We start from the raw sequence: 23,139 nt of genomic DNA, 5'->3' as shown, positions 1-23,139 counted from the left end.
CCCATGGCTGACTGAGGGTCACACACGCCGCAGCTCCTCGGGTTCAAGAATTTTGACTAATTCCACGCTCCAAAGCGTGTGCGCTCCTTGGGGACAGCCCACAGGGCTCCTGGGGCAAGGAGGCTTTTTCTCTGCAGTTTTCTCTAGCACTTTCCTTTCATCTCCCTCTTCTGCATTTTTTTTTTTTACCAGCAAACCCTTGATTTTTTATAGCTACGTTAGCAGGGACGGTATTGCAAGCTAGGCTGCTGCTAAAACACATGCCAGATAGCTGTGCTGCAGCGAGTGGCTGCTAATTCAAGTGACAGGCTTGCATTAGAGCCTTTTCCAGTGCCAAGCCCTTCAGTGTCAGTACAGTCAGGGGATATGTAAGCTTCTGCAGAAGGGCACTGGGCAGGCGATTTACCCTCCGTAACACCCAAGGTGTGCCTGCACCGCATGTGGGACCAGCACAGGACGCACAGCACCGCAGCCAGGGCAGGCAGCGCGGCACGGGACATCCCGCAGCAGTTTCTCAGTGTGTTTCAAGCACAGGGTGACATTCTGTGAACTGTGGCATTTCCATTCAATCGGAAGAAATGAATGTAAATGAGGGATTATTCACCAAGTTATTCACTGTTAGCAAGTGTTGGCAGCAGCAGAGGGGAGAGATGAGAAGAAACTGGCAGCTTTAGATTCCTATTTGCTTTTCTGTTAGGAAAGGACGTCCACTGGGAAGACGTACTTATTGCCCCACTCCAGCGACTGAATCCTTTTTTCTCTCATTCCCTTCCTAAAAGCTCTGGCTTCTGTGACTGTGTTCTTTTTGCTTTGCAGTTTCTGACAGCTGTTGGTTGACACGCACTTAACTTCTGGATGAGCTTAAGTGATTTTTAATCTATATTTAAACTAAGTGATTAAGCAAATAAACACAGCAGCTCCCACGGGTTCCTTTCTCAGGTTCTGCCTTGCTCCTGACGTCTAACAGAAGAGGCAGGTTTGGTTTCACAATGCAGCAAGGAGTCAGGTGGTAGGAGTCACACATTTTGGTTTTGCAAGGCTTTTGAACAATTTTGGTTTTGCAGTGAAAGTCTGTCTCGTTCCTAGAGCTGTTGAAGTGCCAGCCATGGAGACTGGCTGCACACTCATAGCAGGTACGCTGTGACAGATCAGCTCTTGGCTGAGTATTAAATACTCAGTCTCCAAGACTGCATTTGGCCTCTCTCCTGGGAATTATATTTACTACCAATTATGGCAGTATTCCTCATGATGTGGATACCTGTCCACTGGGAATAAAGTGCACAAGATCAAATTATTTTCAGGCAGACCAAGATTTCAGGTACTGTTAGTGTTCAACCTTTGTTCAGTTGAGATCCAGTACCATCTGTAGCTTCTGCTTCAATCAAACAGAAAAGCTTCTCCGTTTGAGTGCACAGCAAATTGAAGTGGAAATTCAATTTATGTATTTAGGCAGTGCGTGATTGTCACCAACAATCTTTATACAACTGCACAAAGTCCCATTATTAAAAACAACAACGACAACAACAGAACAGTTATTTAGCGAAAGACACTTGCTTCTCTGCATATTTCTATTAATTATAGCCACCTTTCCCACTAGAGCTGTGGCAGGAAATGCCCAGTTAGGGACTAAGTTAAAAACACTGAGTCGATGTGGATGAGGAGGGGAATAGGAAACTAGGGCTGGTCTGTTGTAGGGGGGGCAAGCCTATGGGTCAGCTCAAACAATTCCACATTTCCCCTCTGAAGTGCAGCATTACGATGTTCAGTTTTTTTGTAGCTACTGCTCTTGACTTTCACTGAGCAGCAGTTACCCTGGATGACATCATATTCTTCCACCTTTGTTGATCTCATTTGTAACTTCATAATTAGGTGTGGCCACAGACCAATTTGCCTGGATGTCACAGGCTGGGAGCCGCTATCACAGACCTTTGCACACCCTATTCAGATTGCCTCAGAAAAAGCACTGCAGGTTGTGGGAGATGGCCGTCCTCAGTTTTAAAAGTAGCAGGGCTTTCTTCTTCCCAGGGGAGAGAGAAAGATGCATTGGCCACTCTTGGCATGGCCTGTGGGTACTGAGCAAACCAGGCCTGCAGCTTCCCCTCCCTTTGTACAAGTGGGCTGTGTATGTCAACACACTCCCTTTGTAAACGATGCGCTTGGGTACATTTCTGAATCCTTTCACCCTGCTGCATGCAAGGAAGTATAAAAGAGTAAGAAGCAGGGGGGTGATGAAAAGAGGAGGCAATGCCAACATGCAGTGGGGCAGGGTGGGTGGAGATCTCAGTTAAGAGAGGGGCTGTGGTGGAGCACAGGTGCCAGAGCAAACAGGATCACAGGATGCCATGGGATACGCTCAAGAAGTCAAACGTAGCCGCTGCCTGGCAAGCCACTTTCATAATCACAGGCAGGGAGACAGCTAATGCTGAGTCACAGGGCATTTTGTCATGCACCTGAGTGTATATCCTCCCTGGGAAAAATCAAGCGTAATTACCACTTAAAAGAAGTGACAGACAAAAAGGTAAAGATGAGAGCCTGTGTCTGGTTTCCCTTGTGGTGTACCTTGTCTAGTCACTGCAGCCTGCAGGAAGTGATGTCAAATGCTTTTTCCATATCATTTTCTTACAACCTTGCAGAGGCATAAATAGCCACAAAGCACAAGCCAGTGGAATACCAGGCTTCTGTTATTCACAGAAAAATTACCACATCTGAAATCAAAGGAAGAAAGATCGTAGCATTTGCTTTCCCATATAGATTTCTTGACTGATAGGAACTCCTTAGTTTCTGAGTCCACAGCAATAAAAATACCTTACGATTTTACAGCAGCTAATGGGTGTTACTATTGCGCATCAGAGGTATGTGATTTTGAAATGCCATTAAGGAAAAAAAAATAAATATGGAGAAACAGTGGGAGAAAACAGCTCCCTCTGTCCTGGCCTCTGAACATCTTTCTTCCTGTTTGGAATTAAAAGCGGGGCCAGGTTCATCTGTTCACTGCCACACTAGTTAAATGTGGAGGCAAATAACAACAACAGTATTATAATGGATTTTAAGATTGTAGAATAATAAATTAATAAGAAATGACAATGCCACTAGCTTCAAAAGTATTTTCTTAATTGTTCCAAGGAAAGATTAAGCACCTATATTGTATTCAGCCCCTTTCTCAAAGACAAATTATCTTTTATGTGACTTGCACAGAATGAGTTTTACCTCTTTGATGTTCTATAAATCACTTAGAAGTATGTTGCCACCTGCTGGAGAAAGTGTATCTTTTATTCAACCAAGTGATAAATGTGAAAAAGCAGGCAAGGTTTAAGGCACTCGAAGCCCTTTCTTTAAATCTGAAAAGGAACAGCAAACCTCAGACTACGGGTAACTTGAGAGACAATGCTCCGGGGCTAATTTAATTATGTCAATCTTTTAGACACTTCAAGTGAAAAGAGGAGTTAACACTTAACTGGAAAGGGTGAGGGAATTAGCAAAATAAGGTGATAAGGTTGCATTGTCCATGAGAAACAGGGGAGGGCAGGAACTTAACACTAAACAGTGAGGGGCTGGGCTGAAAATGCATAGTTAGGAAAACCATAAAATGCTGTAAGACCACTGCCTCTGCCACATCCCTGGTTTTTACTTTCCGGAAGAGTTAATAGTTTTAGAACTGAGGGATTAGCCAGAGTGTGCTGGCCATGGGAAAAAGGTTTTCTCAATGCAAAAACATGTTTCTGTCCTTTCTCTCTTGTGTTTGTATGCTCATTTTGGCACTTACAAGTTACACTCATAGTTTCCATTAGGGCATTCAGTGTGTTAACTGAAGGACAGCATGCTCTGGAGTGGGAAAATTTACTGATTTGTCAGAAAAGCTGTAGTAAGTTGGTCTGTGATATGGTTCCATGCAGTGCTTACTGGTCTGCAGGATGTTTGCTCCTGACAATCAGCTTGGAAAGCATGGGAGAGTGGTTAATGTTTAAGAGGTGGGCTCTGGCAAACTCCTTTCAAGCTTTGATTTTTTCCAATGTTAATTATAATTGCTTTATAGATTCTTACATAGGTTCCAGCTGAGGTTCTTACAGGCAACCATGATACCCATGTCTAGACAACTGTGGGACCTTCTTTTTCCTGTAGTAAATATGTACATATAAGACAACTGGTCACTCAGAAACACCATTTGCTTCACTGGGGAAGTGACACAAATGGGAGAAAGTCTCTTGATTGGGTGGGGGATACAGGCATCTGCAGCATTTTCCTCAAAGCAGGTACAGGGGTGTCTGAGAACCTGGCTATATATTACACCCTTCTTGGTATCTTACGGAGGTTGTTGCTTTTGGGGAAGTACATGTGTTTGCCTATGGTTTTTATGAATGAGGGATACTTTTGTATTGATCACAATGAAAGACTACCCTACAGGCAGGGAGACAGAGGGATGACCAGTACCACAACTGTAGAGAAAATCTGTGAGGAATTCCAGGGTTTAATTCACCTTATAATTTGGTTACCAGGTTATCTCCAGGGCAGTTCATGTAATTTAAATATGAACTGCCTTTGTTGTGCCCTTACCTCTTCTGAAAGCCACATCTTCCCGCCCGCCCTTCTGCACCAGCACTTGTGTTTAGATCATGGATCACAGTCATCTGGTGCGTGGCGCTGCACTGGCTCACTCTTCAATCACACATGAGCTAATATTGGCACACAGAACGGGCTGGGCAGGGCAGCCAGGAGTGGCAGAGATGGCATTGTGGAAGCCCAGATTTAGGCAAGCTCAATCTCCTGGGAATCCAGACCTCCAATACAGTATGTGTTCGTCCGCACCGTTGTCTACAATCTGTTCCTGACAGAAGTTGAGTAGATCAGATGTTATAAAGCAACTAGATGTTGATACCTGTGTCCATAGCTGGGAGAAAACATTAACTGTTTAAGCTGAAACTACTGTGAGGGTGAGCACAGCCATTAAAAAAAAAAAAAAAAGAACAGAATTTAGGCTTCCAATTGAAACACATCACCAAAATTGCTCACAGAAATCTCTCCCATGTGAGAATCACAGAAACCTCTCCCTCTTGTAGACTTACACTACTACTACACACAAAATGTAATCATCTTGATTCTCCACACACTCTTGGACTCTTGGTGAATCAAAGAGCTGATAAATCCTTTGCCCGCAACCCTTGTTCCCCTCTTCTTTTCAGAACATCAAACCTGTGAATGCAGCACTGGGATATAATTATTGCACATGTTTGTAAATTAAATAATCTCAGCAGATGATAGTGCAGATGGACGGAGCAGACTTGTGGGCCTGGGTTAGCTTTAGGCTGATGTTTCGTTCCCAAATAAGGGGAGGATCTGGCTTGCAATTTAACCACACTAAACTCAGACAAAGCTTTCTTGTGAGGTATCAGTCCTAACTGGTGTTGGTATCTGCCAAAATGGGAAAGAAAATCTCTTCCATTTCTGGACCTGACCAAGAAGAAAAAGATTATAAAAATATGTCCTGATGTGGACTTTGAATGGAAATACTCCATGGACCTGAACACTGAGAAATTTGTGCACAAATTTCAGTTTAGCCTAATTTCCAGTTACATTTTGAGATGGCTTATTTTCCACAAACCAAACAACCTTTCAGTCTCGTACTGCTAAAAATACAAAAGTATAAGCATCATTGTTTAAGGCAAAAGGGGAGACCTCATCTGAAAGGAGGGGTTAAATTCATGTTACATGAAGATGAGCTGAAGCTGCAACTGCTGCAGAAAATACTAGTATGTTAGTATGTTCCAGGAAACTGTCTCCTTTTTTTTTTTTTTAAGAGAAGAAAGAAAAGATCTTGGTCTTGTAAATCTTGGGTTTTAAATCAGAATGAAGGCTCTAACTTCATTTTTGTGAAGGAAGTTAATGCCTGAATGGGAGGACTATTTACACTGCAAGACAGTGTTTGAACAAGAACAAATTGATTCAGACTAGACTTGGCTTACATTAGAGTGGAAATCAGAGCTCAAAATCATGAGAGCAATCAGCATCTGAGACAGGTGCGGGCTAGAGCAGTTGGGGAAAAATACCCACGCTTTCAGACAGACCTTGATAGGATTGGAGAAAGGACTATGTGATGTGGTATCTCCTGGAGTGGGAGAATGGATCTGATAGTCCAGTAAATCCCTCCCTACCTAATTTTCCTAAACCTAATGCAATTTGTGTGTACCTCTTGAGAAGCCAAATGAGAACACTTGCTGTTTATGATGATAAGGATGATTGGAGAGCAAAGGAATGTGGTTTTGTTGTTATGGCTCAGAGTTGTCACACAGAGATGGTAAACAGCTGGGGCTGGACCTGGGTCTAGGCTCCTGCCAGTGCTTGCAGACAGGCTGAGTCAGGAAAAGCCACCTTGTGTTTTTAGCAAAGCAGACACAGGTGACCCTGCAGAGGCATGCTCCAGGAGCCTCCAGCAGCCCAGCCAGCGTGGGACCTGCATGTCTGGCTCTGCACCAGAGAGAAGGCCTGAGGCACAGGGCTGTGGTTTGGACCCATGTTTATGGGGGTGAGGTTTGCAGAAGAAGGGCAGAGGAAAAGGAGATGTAACTGTGTTAGTTTGTGCAAAGCTAAACATGTGCCACTGCTACTGGTGATGCCACTCACTGCCAGCTGACGTGTAAGCAAAGATGGGGATGACCGACTTTAATGTGTCGTAAAGTGCCCTGTACTCCGTGGGAAAACATTTCTCTGCTTCTGCCAGAAGGTGTTACGAAGTTTACACATAATATATTTTGTATACATACAGTACATACACATACATGTTCTCATTATAAAATAATATAACTCAGATGAAGACCAAAAGTGTTGCGTAAGATTAACTTTATAACACCAGATACAAAGTTGGCTAGTTTAAACTAGAGGGCAAAGCTGTAAATACAACTGTTGGCATAATCCAAACACAACAAAAATCCAGGTCTGAAGTATTATTGATACAGAAGTTGGGCCTAGTAAGCTTTGCCTAGAAAGATGGGACAAACATGCAGAGTAAATCTAGCTCAATTCAAGGTCAGCCTTACGCTGGATTGCCACATGCTTTGTGGCAATCATTGTTTAGCTACAAAGCCAAGATTGGATCAAACAGTCCTAAAGAAAAGACGTGTCGGTTTGTATGGATGTGTCCATAAGCAGCCAGCTGCCGTTTGCAGTCACTAGATGTGCGTGCAGCAGCATCACAACTAAGCAGTGGCTGTGCTAAGTATACTGGTGCACTAATGTGATGGTTTACAAAGTACGCAGCCAGCCTGCACACGACAGACTGCCAAGGAGCTGTGAGCACCACACTGACACGCAGCACCTGCGCACCAAGGCCACAAGCTCGCCAGGCGGCTGCGACCACAGCGGGGACAAACCCACCCCACCGCCAGGCTCCCTCCGCCGCCATCTTAGGGAGGAGGATCGCGCACACCCCCCGCTCCAGGAGGGGCGGGGACGGCGGGGACGGCGGCCACGGCGCAGGCGCGGAGCGGCGCCGGGCGGGCACGTGACGCGGCTCACGGGAAGGCTGGCGGAAGCGGCCGTTGGTGGCGGCGGTTGGTGCGGCCGTTGGGCGCCATGGCGTCCATCCTGGACGAGTACGAGGACTCCCTGCACCGCTCCGCCGCCGTGCAGCAGAGCCGCGCCGCCGTGGGCATCCCGCACTCCGGTAATAAGCCCCTCTCTGCTGCCCGGGGCAGCGCTGCGCGAACGGACGGGCCCCGGTGTCGTGCCCGGGGTTGGGCAGTGTGGCACGTCGGGCTCCGGGGTGCCTCAGGACAAGGGGTGTCCCCGAAGGGCCGCGTGCCCCGAGGCGGCGTGTGGTGCGTGTGCCTCACGGCGCTGCAGCACGGCTTATGTCGGGGCTGGGGGAGCTGTCAGAGGTCACCTAGCCAGCTTCCCTTTTTTTTTTATGTTTGGACTTCGTCAAGGAACCCAACTGCTACAGCCACAGTGGCTGTGAAGGCAGTTGTACCAGCATGGGGTCGGTTTCCTATCCTGGGGCAGCTTTCTAAAAGCTTCACTGTTTGGGGTGATTTGGGGTGTGCAGTCAATGTAAAGCAATGGTGTGGTGACCAGTCAGTCATTTCTTTCATATGCGAGAAAGCAAACAAATGGCAAGCATGCTCCTTGATAAATACAAGGCAAAACCCTTAGGTTTAATAACCGTTCCCCACTGGATGCTGCCTCACAGCATCATATTGATCACTGGGGGAGGAAATGTTGGTTGAGAGAGGATTCTGTGCTACCTGGTATCATCAAGGTAGTAACCACTGCTATGCAGAGTTGGCATATGAGGGTTACACTTTTGGAAATGCGTGGACACGTTATTTCAAGTCTTTTCCTCATATAGTGTTGCCCACTGTTAGTCTTTGGGGAAAACAGGTTGTGATGCTTGTATATGTGGTACTGATGAATTGTCATACTCATATATGTATTGTCATACTCATATATGTATTATAAAGAATAAACACACAAAATTACTCTGATGTCTACATGCTTAAGTAGATATATACCTACTGTTTGTTTTAATGTACATTGTTATTTTGTTGCATGATCTTATGTAAGAGTAAGTGTCCTGAATAGGTGTTGAACAAAACAGTGTTGGGACCTGCTGCCAGCTGAAAATACATTTCCAAGGACTCAGCTTTTCTTCTTGACTTCTGCAACACTGTCTTCAGTCATGGCTGTCTTACAGTTGGGAAATCTACCTGTTTGGTGACAAATGATGTTGGCAAAGGAGGTTTAGGAAACTGCTTAATTGCAAAGACACAGTCTAATCGGGATTTCAGTCATTCATACATCAGAATGCATTGCCATTTTGGAACAAAACTTCGCCTGATATAAGTTGTGGGCAAAATGAAGTTTAAGCAAATTGATTTTGAAAGAAGTGTAAGTAAATAGTCAACTTCCTCAAAGCAGTCCTTAAGGTTAGGTTGGAAATATTGGAAGATGTTAAAAATTTATTTCTCTGTTTCAGTGAGTCATTCCCAACGTTTCAGAACAGGTACTGTTTGTCAGAGTTGTAGATTCTGTTGCAGAGCTCAAGTACAGCTGCAGTGTAAACTTCAAGTTCTCCAGTTCCAGCCTGAAAAGCCCTACTTTGACCTGGTGGACTCGATCGATGTTGGTGAACCTAAATCCTTGAACAGATTCAAAGCTCTAAGGAAGAACATAGTTTTGCACAGAAATCAGGGTGGGAAATACTGAAATAGGATCTCACCTGAACAGAAAGAGGACATTGGGGTCAGGATGGAGGAAGGGGGCTGTTTGAAAGGAATATGAGTTATAAAATACATATCTCCTTTGTACAGGGAATTGTAAGCTGGAGAACTGCATCCGTGTCATGTTACGGACACTAGTTAAAATCCTCATGTTAATGCTGCTGCTGCTACAGTTGTTATAACTAATGGATACAGTCTTAAAAAGTCTACAATGTGCTGATTTGAACTGTATAAAAAACAAACAAACAATCCCTCAAACATCCTACCTCTTGCTGTCCCAGTCCACCTTTTGCCTGGTGGCAATCTGAAAAAAATTCAAGACTCTCTGAATGAATGTGACTTGGAGATCTTGTTGGGGTGTTGTTTTTTTTTTTTTCCCTTCTCTCCATTAGAGTCATCTTTCCTTTATATAAGCGTATATGAAGGAAATATATATTGGTTACCTGTGACATCATGTGAATCTCTACCTTGGGAGCTTTGTCTGCATGTTTTGAACCACCATTCATAACAGCAAGTTCAGGCCTTCGCATTGCAGCTCAATCTGAACTGAAGAACATCTGTTTTGCTTAAGTGTAAATAAAGGAATGCACATTTGCATGAGTGGGTAAAATTTAAGCTGTGGATCAACACGTAGGAAAAATACTCATGCTGAGGAAAAATCTGCCTACTCAGACTGTGGTTGCTTTGTCTGTTCCCGTGTGCGCATCTCTCCTCTAAAACAGCAATCCTTTAAAGATCCCACAGCTGGCCTAGTGTTGAGGCAGAAGCAAGGAGAAGCCATTGGCAGAACAGGCGATAAAAGGAATCATAGTGTCAGCAGCCTGCTTTCCACTACTCTGCTGATTTTTTTCAACAACAACAGAGCTGCAGTTAAAGTTTTTCAGGATAATGTGGAGGAGGTTATAGGTATGAAATATGCATTGGAGGGATGCTGTTTGTCCCAGCCTAGAGATTATTAGGCCAATGCTCTTCAGAATGGAAGTAGTCTGTTTCCTCCAAGATACAAATTTTTCATTGTATACATCTTGCTGGATAGCTGCTTTGGCGGTGAATGGCCTTAACTTGCAGTAGCTCTGTTTTGCTTTTAATCTTCCTGTCCAGGCTAACTGCTGCCTGGATCTACGTGCCTTAGAAATCCTTCACTTGCTCACGGAGCAAAGCAGATGAGTTAACCTAGCCACATATCCCGTCTGTCTGGCTTTCTGGCTGGAGGTAGTGTGGTCAGACTGCGATCCTCTGCTGTCTTCTTTGCCAGAAGGTTATGTAATACTTTGTGCGTATGGGAAACTCAGTCAATGGGAAAACCTGTCTCGTGGGACAGATATGGATGCAACTTTGTGATACGATCTGTTTGTGGATGTACAGATGTTCCAGGATTTTGCTGATGATTATTATGACTTGGTTTTAGTTTCATATGACAAAACAACAACCAAACAACAACAAACACAGACAGAAATAACACTCTCACCATCAAAAAACAAATTAACATTAACATGGTTTTAAAAATAACTTCACCTTATGAACTAAGGATGTCGAGTATTGTATCCTATTCAATTCCAATATGGAAAAAGTAAGAAATATATTTCGGCTAACACTGCAGTGGTCTCCTGAGTAGCTTGTATGGGAGTGTCAAACCAGAGTGCTATTTGTGTCTTACATAATACCAGCTGTTTTCTGTCTTGAACACATAAACTGCCACCCCTCACACCCCCCAAAAAATGTCTTTGATTCTGCTCCCATTTTCAGCTTTATATGCAGTTTATGTAACGGTTTTGTATCTTGCCCTGGAATTCTTTGTGACAAGCTTGCATTTCTGTAACAAGACAGTAAAGCACATTACTACTTTTCTGTTTTGTGTTTAAGGGAGTGCTGATCTCAGTGTTCATGCTTCACAGAGCACTGTACCTTTTTGGTAAAACCCAGAGCAGGCAGTGGTTCCTCTGTCTTTCTAGATTAGATTCTGGTGTAGTATGTAATTCTTGTTGTGTTTTCTTTGTCTTTTAAGTGTTCATGTTTTTTCTCCAGGGTATGTGAATGCACGGCTGGAGAAGGAAACACCAATATTTAACAAGCAAAGAATTGATTTTGCTCCTCCAGAGAAAATTAACAGCTTAGTGGTCTCCTCTAACCAGCTCTGTATGAGCCTTGGCAAAGACACCCTTCTCAGGTAATGCTGCCAGTCACCTGAAGTTACTGAGTGTTTTTCTTTTTCTTTTTTTTTTTTAAGTTAATAGAGAACTTGTAATTAAAAAAGGGATAAGAAGCCAAGAGCCTACATATGTGGAAAATAGTAAGAAACTATGCCTATGTGAACTTTTGTGGGCAGTATGCTTTCATGGTTTCTCTTTGCAGGATTGATCTTGGGAAGCCAGATGAACCTAATCAGGTAGAGTTGGGACGCAAAGATGAAGCCAGAGTCTACAAGATGTTTTTGGACCACACAGGTGAGGCAATGGGCAATGTATATTTACGGACAGTGGTTGGCAGCAGAGGCAATTGAATGTGCATTGCAAGTACTGGGGAAGGAGTCCTCTTTCTTCTCTGTTCTGTGAATAAAGCAAACAGCTGGTTCTTGTGGGCTGTACTCTATTGCCCAGGGGTTCTGTCTACTGGTTCATGTGTATGTTGTTGCTTTTGAACCGTCTGAAATGAGCACTGATGCAATGAGGCTGTTCTGAACAAGGCTGCTAAAACAAACCAAAGAAAATCCTTGCAGTTGCCTTGTACTGTTTGTGTATATGTAAGATTTTTTAAAAAGAACTGTCAAACATCTGCAGCTCGCTGTAGCCTTGATTAATTTAAAACCAAACAAAATTTTTGGAAAGAGATGCTCATTAGCTGCCAGGGACAGGAGAGAACTCTGGGAAATGTTTGTTCTTAGAGTGCTTGTTAAAATAGAAGAATACCTTTTTGCTGAAGATTCTGGGATTTGCAATTTTAGTTTGCAACATGAACTGCTGTTCTGATCCAGTATGGAAATCCCCCGCATATTTATGAATGCCTGGAAAAGTATGTTGATTAAGTATGTTGATACTAGTGCTTATCTAATGTGAGGCTGAGAAGCCTCAGGAATTTGACTTGCTTAGGCAACAGTGTAAATTTGTTCTATCCTTCTGCCCTTCTGTGTCCCTGCAGGCTCTCATCTCCTGATTGCTCTGAACACCAGTGAATGCCTTTACCTGAACAGAAGTGTTCAGAAAGCGCGGACACTCTCCCGCTGGAGAGGCCACTTGATTGAAAGCGTGGGCTGGAACAAATTTCTTGGTACAGAGACCAACACTGGGCCTATCCTGGTGGGAACAGCCCAGGGGCAAATCTACGAAGCCGAAATATCTGTCAGCGAGGGAAGTCTCTTCAGCACTAATCCTGACCAGTACTTCCGACAGGTCTACACTCTGGAGGAGGAATCGGGACCCGCACCAGTCTGCTGTTTGGAGATTGAACGAGGAATAGAAGGGAAATTTTTTATTATCGCCACCACTCGAAAGAGACTCTTCCAGTTTGTTGGCAAAGTGCCTGAAGGGACAGAGCAGCAAGGCTTCAGCTCCATATTTGCTATGCATGCTGACCATTTGCCCAGCTTCCGGGAGTTTCCAGCCAGCTTCGGTTTCAGCGAGATAGCCTTTTACACTCCAAAACTGCGTTCCAACCCACGCTCCTTTGCGTGGATGATGGGAAATGGTGTTTTGTATGGTAATTTGGATTATAGCCGTCCTGATTCAATTCTGAGTGATGAACGGGTCTGGGTTTATCCTTCTGATATTGACATAACTGTGAACAAGCCAATATCCATTGTACTTACCCAGTTTCACTTTCTGTTGCTGCTGCCTGACCGGGTGAAGGCTGTATGCACTCTGAATGAGCAGGTTGTTTTTCAAGACCTGTTCCTGGAGAAGTTTGGCACATTGACACGCATGATCAAGGATCCCACAGTCCAGCAGATATGGATTCACACGGAGAAAGTAGTGTTCCGCTATCACGTCCAGCGGGAATCTAGAGATGTGTGGAAGATGTATATGAATATGAACAAATTTGATTTAGCTAAAGAATATTGTAAAGACCGTCCGGAGTGCCTAGACATTGTGTTGGCAAAAGAGGCAGAGCACTGCTTCCAAAACAAGAGATATCTAGACAGTGCCAAATGTTACGCGCTGACCCAGAACTACTTTGAGGAAATTGCCCTTAAGTTCATTGAAGCCAAGCAAGAAGAGGCCCTGATGGAGTTTCTGATTAAGAAGCTAAGTAGCTTGAAGCCTTCTGAGAAGACACAGACCACTCTTCTGACCACATGGTTAACAGAGCTGTACCTGAACTGGCTGGGTATTTTGGAAGGAGATCCCTCACAGCGAAATCTCTATTTGGATACGCGGGAGAAGTTTCGCACCTTCTTGAGCAGCCCTAAAAACAAAGACTGTCTGTTTAATAATCGGGCGTCTATTTATGAACTGTTGGCGAGCCATGGGGACACGGAGCACATGGTCTACTTTGCAGTCATCATGCAGGACTATGAGCGAGTAGTAGCTCACCACTGCCAGCATGATGAGTATGATGAAGCTCTAAACGTGCTGTCTAGGCACAGAGATGAGAAGCTGTTCTACAAGTTCTCCCCAGTCCTCATCCAGCATATTCCCAAGAAGGTAGTTGATGCTTGGATTTCTATGGGCTCCAGGCTTGATGCCAGGAACCTCATTCCAGCCCTTGTTAACTATAGCCAGAGTGCCAGCACCCAGCAGATCAATGAAGCCATTAGATACATGGAGTTCTGTGTCTATCAGTTGGAGGAAACCCAGCAAGCTATTCACAACTACTTGTTGTCTCTCTATGCTTTGTGTCGGCCAGATTCACTGCTATCATACCTGGAGCAAGCAGGAACCAACCCAAACAGGATCCACTACGACCTGAAGTACGCGCTGCGCCTGTGTGCAGAGCATGGGCACCACCATGCGTGTGTCCATATTTACAAAGTGATGGAATTATATGAAGAAGCTGTGGATCTTGCATTACAGGTACGTGTGTCTGTGCATGCATGCTATGACATACGGAAATGTAGCTAGTTCAAGTTATCTTGAATAACCAAGAACTGAGAGGAAGTGGACAGACTCATCAGTGTACGAACTGTGCAGCTAAGTCTAGGAGGAAAGACTCTTAACTTCTGTGCTTTCACAGATGTTTTAAGTGGACAGCTGACTTGGAAAACTCATAATTGAGGGTGGGTGTATGAGGAATACAAGGGGGAATACTATCTGTCTTAAGCTCAGTCTCCAACATAAAATACTTTTATTCTGCATTTATGCAAGGCTTTTGAAGCTAGTGTTCAGGATTCTACTTGCTTTCTATTCCTAGCTGTGGTAATTATCAGAGTAATGCTTTTGTCAGCTTAGTCTGACCTTCAGGAAGATGTTTGAGTTCTCTCTACTGGCACTGCTGTGTCTTCACTGAAGCGTGTAGCCAGCAAAGATAGTGTAATATAGATTTGCCTTTACTGTAGTGCTGTGCATTGTTCTCTGCTGGGTAGTAAGCAAATCTTCTAGCTGGAGCAATAGTGGTGGAGAGGAGAGAAGGTGTTTGCCATGTAAACAAGCAGCAGGCCAGTAATGAGTGAAGCCCTAGGCAATGAAATAGCAAGAGGTTTTCTATAAATGCCTCCTATAATGGACAGCAGGCTTTGACATTGAATGGTGGATAAACAAAGAGGAAAGCTTAACTCAGTTTCCTCATCTATCCAACTTCTAGGTGGATGTTGATCTCGCCAAGTCCTGTGCAGATCTCCCTGAAGATGATGAGGAACTCCGGAAGAAGCTCTGGTTGAAGATTGCTCGCCATGTTGTTCAAGAAGAGAAGGATGTCAAGAAGGCAATGGCTTGCCTCTCCAGCTGCGCCCTGCTGAAGATTGAAGATGTCCTGCCATTCTTTCCAGACTTCGTCACTATTGACCATTTCAAGGAAGCAATCTGTAACTCTCTGGAGGACTACAACAAGCACATTGAGGAGTTGAAAAGGGAGATGGAGGAAGCCACGCAGAGTGCCAAGAGAATTCGAGAGGACATCCAGGAAATGAGAAATAAGTACGGCTCTGTTGAGCCTCAGGAAAAATGTGCTGCTTGTGACTTTCCACTTTTAAACCGCCCATTTTACCTTTTCCTTTGTGGTCACATGTTTCATTATGACTGTCTCCTTCAAGCAGTTTTTCCAAACCTTCCTGCCTATAAGCAGGCAAAGCTTGAAGACCTTCAAAAGAAGCTGGCAGCTACCAGTCAGCCTTCCAAGGGCCACCATCGTTCCAAGGATGCAGATACTGCTAGCTTGGGAAAGGGGCAGCAGAGCCGGGAACAAATCAAAGCTGACATTGATGATATTGTGGCAGCTGAATGTGTGTACTGTGGAGAACTGATGATCCGGTCCATTGACAAGCCCTTTATTGATCCCCAAAAGTATGAAGAGGAGATGCAAAGCTGGCTGTAGTTCTCCTCCAAAACTGCAACTGTCAGTACACTAGAGTGGTTGTGTTCACAACTTGGGACTCTTCTGTGGTGGAAATATAACCTCCAGAAGTGGGAACACGGTGGCTTCTGTGGAACTCTAAGGAAAGAGTAGTGGGGTCTTGTTACTGGAATTACAGTGATCTAGTCTTGAAAAATGAGGAGATGTAGTGATGGCTAAGAGCTTGAAAAATAATTAAAGCTAATCTACTGGATTTTTTTTAGCAGATGTTTGCTACTTGCAGTTCTGAGGTTCTCAGTGTGAAGCTAACGGAGTGCCTTGTTGCCCAGAGGGAACTGGGAACAGCGGGTGGTTTCTCTTCCCTGTCGTGTGGTATCTGTTTTGGTGAAGACAACCTTAAAGGGATGGCAGTGAGGAACACTCAGCAGTGTAGTCTTATTCATCACTTCCAGTGCTAGAATTGCCTTTGGTTTCCTTTTTGATGAGTGCTATAACCACATACGCTGAGAGAACATGAAAGGAGAAGTGCTCTTGCACATATATTTTGTAAACATCATGCCCCACAAGTACATGTTTCTACACAATGTAATACAGGAATGTGTATAATTTTCAAGCAGGTGTCTCACAATACACGTAAGTCATTTGCCTGCAATTCAGGCGGTATAATTCTTCTTTCCCACGAGCCTTATGGGCCAGTCCGTATATTTGGATTTTCTCTAGGGACTCTTCATTTTTTTTGGCAATGCTTTCTAGCCTGTTTACCCTGCCGTCCCATTTCTTCTGTAATTGCCTTTGTATAGTGGGTTTTGTTTTCATCTCCACTCCAAACCAAAATTGATACATGCACTAGTAAGGTTTCAACTGATACTCCAGACAAGTAGGAACACTACCCTTTTGTATTGCCATACTCTGTTCCTCTTCAAGCTGCACTTGAATAGGGATTTAGTCATAGATTCCCTCAAGGATGGACTATGGAGACCTCTAACTGGTGACAAATTTGCTCTCCAATTTGAAGTCAGTACTGTGTAATCAGGCAGTTTTTTGCCTTCTTGACAATACCTGATGCTTTTTGGGGATGCCTGCAGGTCAGTGCAGGTCTAGTGCTCTGACTTGGAAAATTCTTCCCAGAAGGCAGTGATCACTACATTGTGGGTGAGGGAAAAACAACAACAAAAATCTCTAGCAGTTTAGCCTGGGTTCCTTGTTTTATTACTAAAGAAACTAAAATTTTAGTCAAGTTCTACTGTTAGGGGATGAAGATGATGACTTTTAATTAAGGCAAGAGAAAACAATCGTCCTCTGAAAAACTCTTGTTATTTCACATATCTGTCTGTTCTTGTCTTGAGCACCTGTCTCAATCTGCAAGTCACTTTGTTCATAGGATGTAGAAATTGGTCTTCACATCATTAAAAGGGAATACTAATTTCCTTCCGCAAGGAACAGACCTAAGAATTTTGATAACCATTCATAACTCCAGAAGAACGTCCATTCTTTTCTTGGGGGATCTTCAGCCTGTAATGAATGAATTTTATTTGTGTAAAGTGAGTAAGAAAAAGCAGAGCTGGCAGGAAGATCTGAGGTTTTGAAATCTTTTCACTGCTAGAGCTGTGGGATAAGCAGTTTCGTTATTATTGCCTCGTAGTGCTTGTTGCTGGCTTATCAGAAACTGCTGTTTCAGTGGTTCCATAAACCAGTGGTTCAGAAACCCCATCCGGTAGTTTTCTTTGGCTCTGGATAGCCTTTTACTTTTCATAAGTTGATGGCTGTTATCAGAAGAATTTGTGGTGGAACTAAATGTGATGTCTTTTGAAGTTCAGCATTAAACCTGTTGTAAGTGGCCAATCCTGAATCATTGTCTTTTCATGTAAGCAGTATGATATTTAATGTTGATATACCATTATAAAGAAACAGCAGCCCTGTGCCCAAACCTTTTCCTGGTCAAAAGCAAGCAAGTGGCTGTTTTTCTGCCTTTTAACAGAAACATGAGTAGCAGCTCATCCTGATGCAGTGAGTAACGTAAAGTTGTTTATTTTCCTTGGGGCATTCTTAATGCTTGTTCCATCTCTTTACTTTTTAGTGTTTATAGCGTGCTTTCCTGGTATGTTAGAATTAGTAGTTCTCCATTATTTTCCTATTAGTGCAACAGAATGTCACAATATTAGACAAATGTTTCTGTTTTGCTCTGACAAGGAGAAATATTTGCTTACAGAACATTCCAGAGAGATTTGCTGGTCTGCAATATTGGAAGAAGTGTGTGTCTGGAAACTGGGGCATAGCAAGTAAATTAAAACACGTAAGTCTTTGCGTGAGATAGATTGATGGGGGAAAGTACCTCAAAAATCCACTGATTTCAGTCTTGGGTATTAATATGTCTCAGTTAACAAAACTGAAACTAGGTTTTTTAGTTTTTTATTTTTAATTATCAGAGGGCTCTGGGCTTGTATAATAGGTACATATACCACAAATGTCATGGTTCCTCACCATTGTTGACAGAAAATCTTTAGGTTATTTGCTGCTGAGGCCATGGAGAATGTTACCCCCTGCAAAGACTCCAGCAGTGATTAAATGACTGGTGTCGGTAGCGCAGGAAGGTACACGAAGATGTCTTCTGAGCTTACCTTACATTGTCCTGTGTTTCAGAAGTTTCAATAACTAATCACCTGTGCTTCTTGACAATTTTGCAGTATCACTCACTGAAAAAGGTAAGAGTGGGTAGGTTCTGGGCAAGTGAACAGAAGTGAAGTGTTTAATGTTCTCCCATAAGTCCAGTCTGCAAGATCTCTTCCTCTGTACTTTCAGAACAGCATTTTTCTTTTCTCTTTAATTTCAGTGCAGTTATGTTTTGTTTTGTTTTTTCAAGTCCTTGGTATTTATTTTAAGTTGTGAATGAGCTATGTACCAGTTGTTAGAAATGATGTGGCCTTGGGACTTCTTTCTGGAAATAACCTCTACCATTTGGTTTAGTGCAGGTAGAGAACAAAACCAAAAAGGTGGGTGGAAGCCCAAGCCCTATTTAACCAGAATAAATAGCTATAACTAGGTTTATGCTCAAGAAATTTAGTTTTGTGGGCAAGACCTAAAGTAAACTTGTACCTGCTACCTCACCTCCGCTTCAAGCAAGCGACTGGAGAAATGCTGCAAGATGGAGGAGACAACAGCGAGTGTGCACTATGGAAGTGTTCCTAGAGAATTTCAGATGCTCTTGCTGTTGGCCTACTTAGTTGGAAACATGTAACTGAAACGCTGGGAGCTGAGCACTTTGTCTCATTACTAAAAATAAATGACTGTGCTGGAAATTAAGTAAGGCAAATTCTTAACAAGCCACTAGGTGTCATTGCTGTCCACTTAAATACTGAGGTTTCCGGTGGAGAAGCTGAAACTGCTCTGTAGCAGAAAATACTACAAAACAGGAACTGAAGCAGGTTCCTAGCCTCTTTTGTGGTGAGGATGTGGAGGCAGACCTGTAAGGTAGTTTTTTGGATGTAGAGATGCTAAAGAGAATTGTCTCTAAATAAAAGGAAACTTTATTTCACAAATCACTGTTTTTTCAGGTTTGAGTGTCGAAAGTTGGATTTACTGTTTTAAAAACAACAAAAACAAGTCCTCTCTTGTTTAACTGAATTCCAATGTAAGCTTCTACAGACCTAACAAATTCAGTAAGCTGTGGAGAGACCATCTCTGGGCTCGAAGTGACAACACCTGGTGGCCTTGGATCTGGCCATTTTTGTTGCTTCCTTTTCACCCTGTCCCAGAGACGGTGGAATGAATGTGAGCCAGCTCATTCGTTGCCAGATTTTACATCTGGTATATTTGTTAAAAGTGTCATTAAAGCCAGGTGTGTATAATAATATTGGACACTGACCTGCATGACCAGAGAAGCTGGTGCATTTGTCTTTGCCTCTGAGTTGCGGGGTCATAATCCCAACAGTGGGGCAGGTAGTAGTAGGAACATCCAGTACTCCATTAAAATTAGATGATGTCGTTTGACTCAGACTTTAGTCAAACATTAGCATTTAGTTCCTGAAAAGGCTAGTTCCTGTTAAGCACACTGTCAGTGTATAGACTCTGTTTACAAGTGCAAATGCTTAGATTCTAGTGGGAGTTAATGGGAAGTATTTCCATTAGGTCCTTGTATCACGTAATCCAACAATCCTGTACTGCTCTGTGGAAAGATAGACTGGAAATGGGCTTCTTCCTTCCAACAAGGGTGGTGAGCTGAAATTTGAGGTTTGAAATATCCAGAGTTTGTGTGTTTGGGGATTTTATTTATTTATTTTTATTCAGATGGACTAAATCTTTTTCTTCAGAATAGATGGTGTACCATGCAATTCACTGCAGTATGTCCAGTGTTTGTGAGAGAATCTTAGGGCATCCTCAAAGCACAGAGATGCTGGCCAGCATCTCCTGTTCTGCCTCTTGTACACAAGGCAGGAAGGGGTGCCCTGGTAAGGAGAGGGAATGGTCTTTTCTCTAATATAACTTCATATATCTGTCTGACTTCAGAGGAGCGTTACTATTGGAACTGTGGTATTGATGGATCTGTACTTTTCATACTGAGGTGCTGAAGAAAAAGCTCATTTCCTTTGAAATAGGAGCATTAACATTTTGGTAAAATTGAAGAGCTTGGAACATTTACTTTGCACATTTAATTGAAACATTACAGGAATACCTTAAATTTGCAGTGGGTTTTGTTTGGATTCAGGTCTCTGATTGTGCCCAGTGCAGACTTTACACCACATGAGCTCTCTAGGAGTTGAGCTTCATGCCCTTACTGTGATTTTGGAGACTCTGGATGCTTCCGCCTCAACTCAGTGTATGGTTCTTCTCATCCCAAGATCTCATGGAAAGGCATCAGGCTGCTTCCGTGGGGTATGAGCTTGAAAGCAACCTGCCATGCAACTGCTTTCAGGTGGAGTAAGGGCAAAAAGATTAAACAAATCTTAGATCTACCTGTTGAAAGTGGTTGGGATGGAGAGAAAAGGGGGCTCTGAGTGTTTCTTCCCTGTAATGGCTAGAAGTGTTGGAGGCAGCTTGTTTGAAGAAGACTGGTTACCTAGGAGCAAGGGAGCTACAGGAGCACTCTAAGGTTACAAGTGCACCTAACTTCATTACATATGTAAAGTGCTGTATTGAGAATGACAAATGCATGTACGATTTTTATCCCAGTCTTTTTGCATGTTATTTGTGTTCAGATAGCATTTTGGAGTTCTTGTTCTGGGCCAGGTCCTCACTTTATCAGGTATTGGAGTGTGAATGCAAACCAAAGAAGCATCAATACTTTCAGATTTGAATATTTAGTGATGTGGCTGTATACACTTACTGATTTTCTGCAACCTGTCCCTTGAATCCTACCCTCCTTTCCCCAGTGTGGGGTGAGAGGGAAACAAAAGAGAATAGTTCCTGTAATGAGCAGGATGAACACTGCTTGTGGTTCCTCTAAGTTCCTTATTTGTTTATGATACAGCCTCAGCCTCTGCATCATCCACACCCTGTTCTAAACTCAGGATCAACTTCAAGGGTTGCTGTAGCACAGAGCATTGCACCTGAAGGCTGCAATTCTCTTAGTTATTTTTGGGAGAAAATGATCCACCGCCTTCTCGTTTCATGTTTCATATTGAATTGTTCTCTGTAGGTGGCAGCTCATACAAAAAGGATTAAATAACTGGTTTGGTATCCAAAAGCAGGTATCCTCCACTTTGTGCAGTTGAAATCCAAGCGCTGGTCACTTGACATGGGACGAGTTCTGTGGATCACACCCCAAACCTGAAGGCTGTTGGACTCCACTTAAGCAGACATCTGTGTTTTGCAGTTAGCTGTTCAACTGTCTTTTTTCATCTCTTTGCTTGTACATATCGAGTAGATTTTCTAATAAATAAATGTTTGCTATGGAGCTGGGCTCATAAGAAAGTTTTTCATATCTCTAGGTTTTTTTTCTTTTATGAAAGACAAGGTGCACAATGTGGTTTTCTTTGGGAGTAGATCTAGTGTTTTTTGTTCTCTAGTGTTTCAGCTCCATTCCTTCTGTTCACACGGAAATGTGTGGGTATTGGGCCAGTGCCTTTGGATGAATTAGGAGTGTTACAGATGAAGAAGAATATGAAGGCTCCTGTATTAGTTTTGGTTGTTGTTTTTTTTTTTTTTTAGGACTTCTCTCTGCATTCAGACAGGGTTGTGACAACTATTAGCAGCTGCTCTGTCTGTTCTTGATGGTTGCTGTTTTTCAGCCATGCGAACAAGTTGTTCTGGTAAGAGCCAGTGAAGGCCTGTGAAGGTATGGGTAGTCAGTATTTTTTGGTCTTTGGCTAACTAACATGAGTCTAGCAATACTTGTTCAATTTCTCTTGTAGTGGCCATCAAAACAACTTCAATATGTACAGCTGATCTGTTGGTAAAATAAAATGATCCTCCATGTATAGCTGAACAGTCCGTTGCCATCCCTGGTAACAGGGCCATTAACTGAGAGCAGCTTGTGCTGTTTAGGAGAACTGAACAGAATGTCACTGGGTGAGGAGGAAACTGAGGGTCAAGGCTTACTCTCCTTGATGTCCCAATTCTTTGTCGAATACTTGCATCTGTTACACAGCATGACCGTCTGAGTGACATCTACATTTGTGCGGCAGTGGTATGTTCTGCTGAGCAGCCTTTTTCTGGGGAGAAAAGCACTTCCTTATGTTCTACGTTCTGTTTCCAATGCTTGCCTGCTTGCCCAGTTAGTGAGTCTGGAATAACTAGGACTGTGTCATCCTTCTGCTATGTTCCTCTGAAAGGTTGCGTATGATAATCATGTGAATGTGCTTCAAACTCTTGCAGTGGCAGAGTTTCCAAAGAGAGGAAAAAAAATGCACAGGAAATGTCTAATGAAAGTGGAAAATACAGAAACCCATTCCATAACAAGCCAAAGTTTCATTGTGTTGAAAATTCTTAGCAAGAAAGTAAGAATAAACTGCAAAGTAACTTTATTTTTCAGCTCAGCCTTCTCTGAGAACAGACAGAAATGTCTTCTGTGAGCTTAAGTGGGTGCAAATTGGTTAATGTCAGCTTGCTGTTTACAAGTAGCATCTATTTTAATTTTGTTGGCTGTTGATTGGAAATGTTATGTGATCCTTGGGCTACCTAATTTCTATACACAGCAAGTCTTAGTGAAGCAAGCCAGTGTATTAGCAGTAGTAAGCAGTTGGCAAGGGTGGACTCTGGCAATAGTTTGCTAGTTTAAAGTCAGAGTCTGCGGCCTGAAAATTGGTCATCTTTGCAGCACAGTTAAAAAGTGCTTCAGAAGCAGTGGGGAGTTCTCAGAAGAATCTTGAGTATTCTTACGGATTCTGGGTATTCTTAGGGAGGAGGTACCTGCAAGATGGTAACTTCATGGATTGAGTGAATTCATTATTGCATTTCAGCAGCTTTGACTTAACAGGGAGCAGCTCACCTGACACTGCGGCGCCTGAGCCAAAAGTAAAGGTGTGGGTTATTTGCCTGCCAGGCATCTTGTCCC

General features: G+C 43.2%; 1 protein-coding gene across 1 annotated transcript; it reads left to right on the top strand.

Annotated features, from left to right (window-relative positions):
- Positions 1-7,474: 7,474 nt before the first annotated feature.
- Positions 7,475-15,901, top strand: VPS18 (VPS18 core subunit of CORVET and HOPS complexes). Its single transcript, XM_035539662.2, has 5 exons — positions 7,475-7,654; positions 11,235-11,376; positions 11,562-11,653; positions 12,345-14,215; positions 14,943-15,901. The coding sequence occupies exons 1-5, from the start codon at positions 7,564-7,566 to the stop codon at positions 15,669-15,671; spliced, it is 2,925 nt and encodes a 974-aa protein (XP_035395555.1). The 5' UTR covers positions 7,475-7,563; the 3' UTR covers positions 15,672-15,901.
- Positions 15,902-23,139: the final 7,238 nt, after the last annotated feature.

Source organism: Cygnus atratus, chromosome 5 (assembly GCF_013377495.2).
Source record: "Cygnus atratus isolate AKBS03 ecotype Queensland, Australia chromosome 5, CAtr_DNAZoo_HiC_assembly, whole genome shotgun sequence".
NCBI classification, from domain to species: domain Eukaryota; kingdom Metazoa; phylum Chordata; class Aves; order Anseriformes; family Anatidae; genus Cygnus; species Cygnus atratus.
Note: the sequence above shows the minus strand (reverse complement) of the source record. Positions and strands in the feature narration are given on the sequence as shown.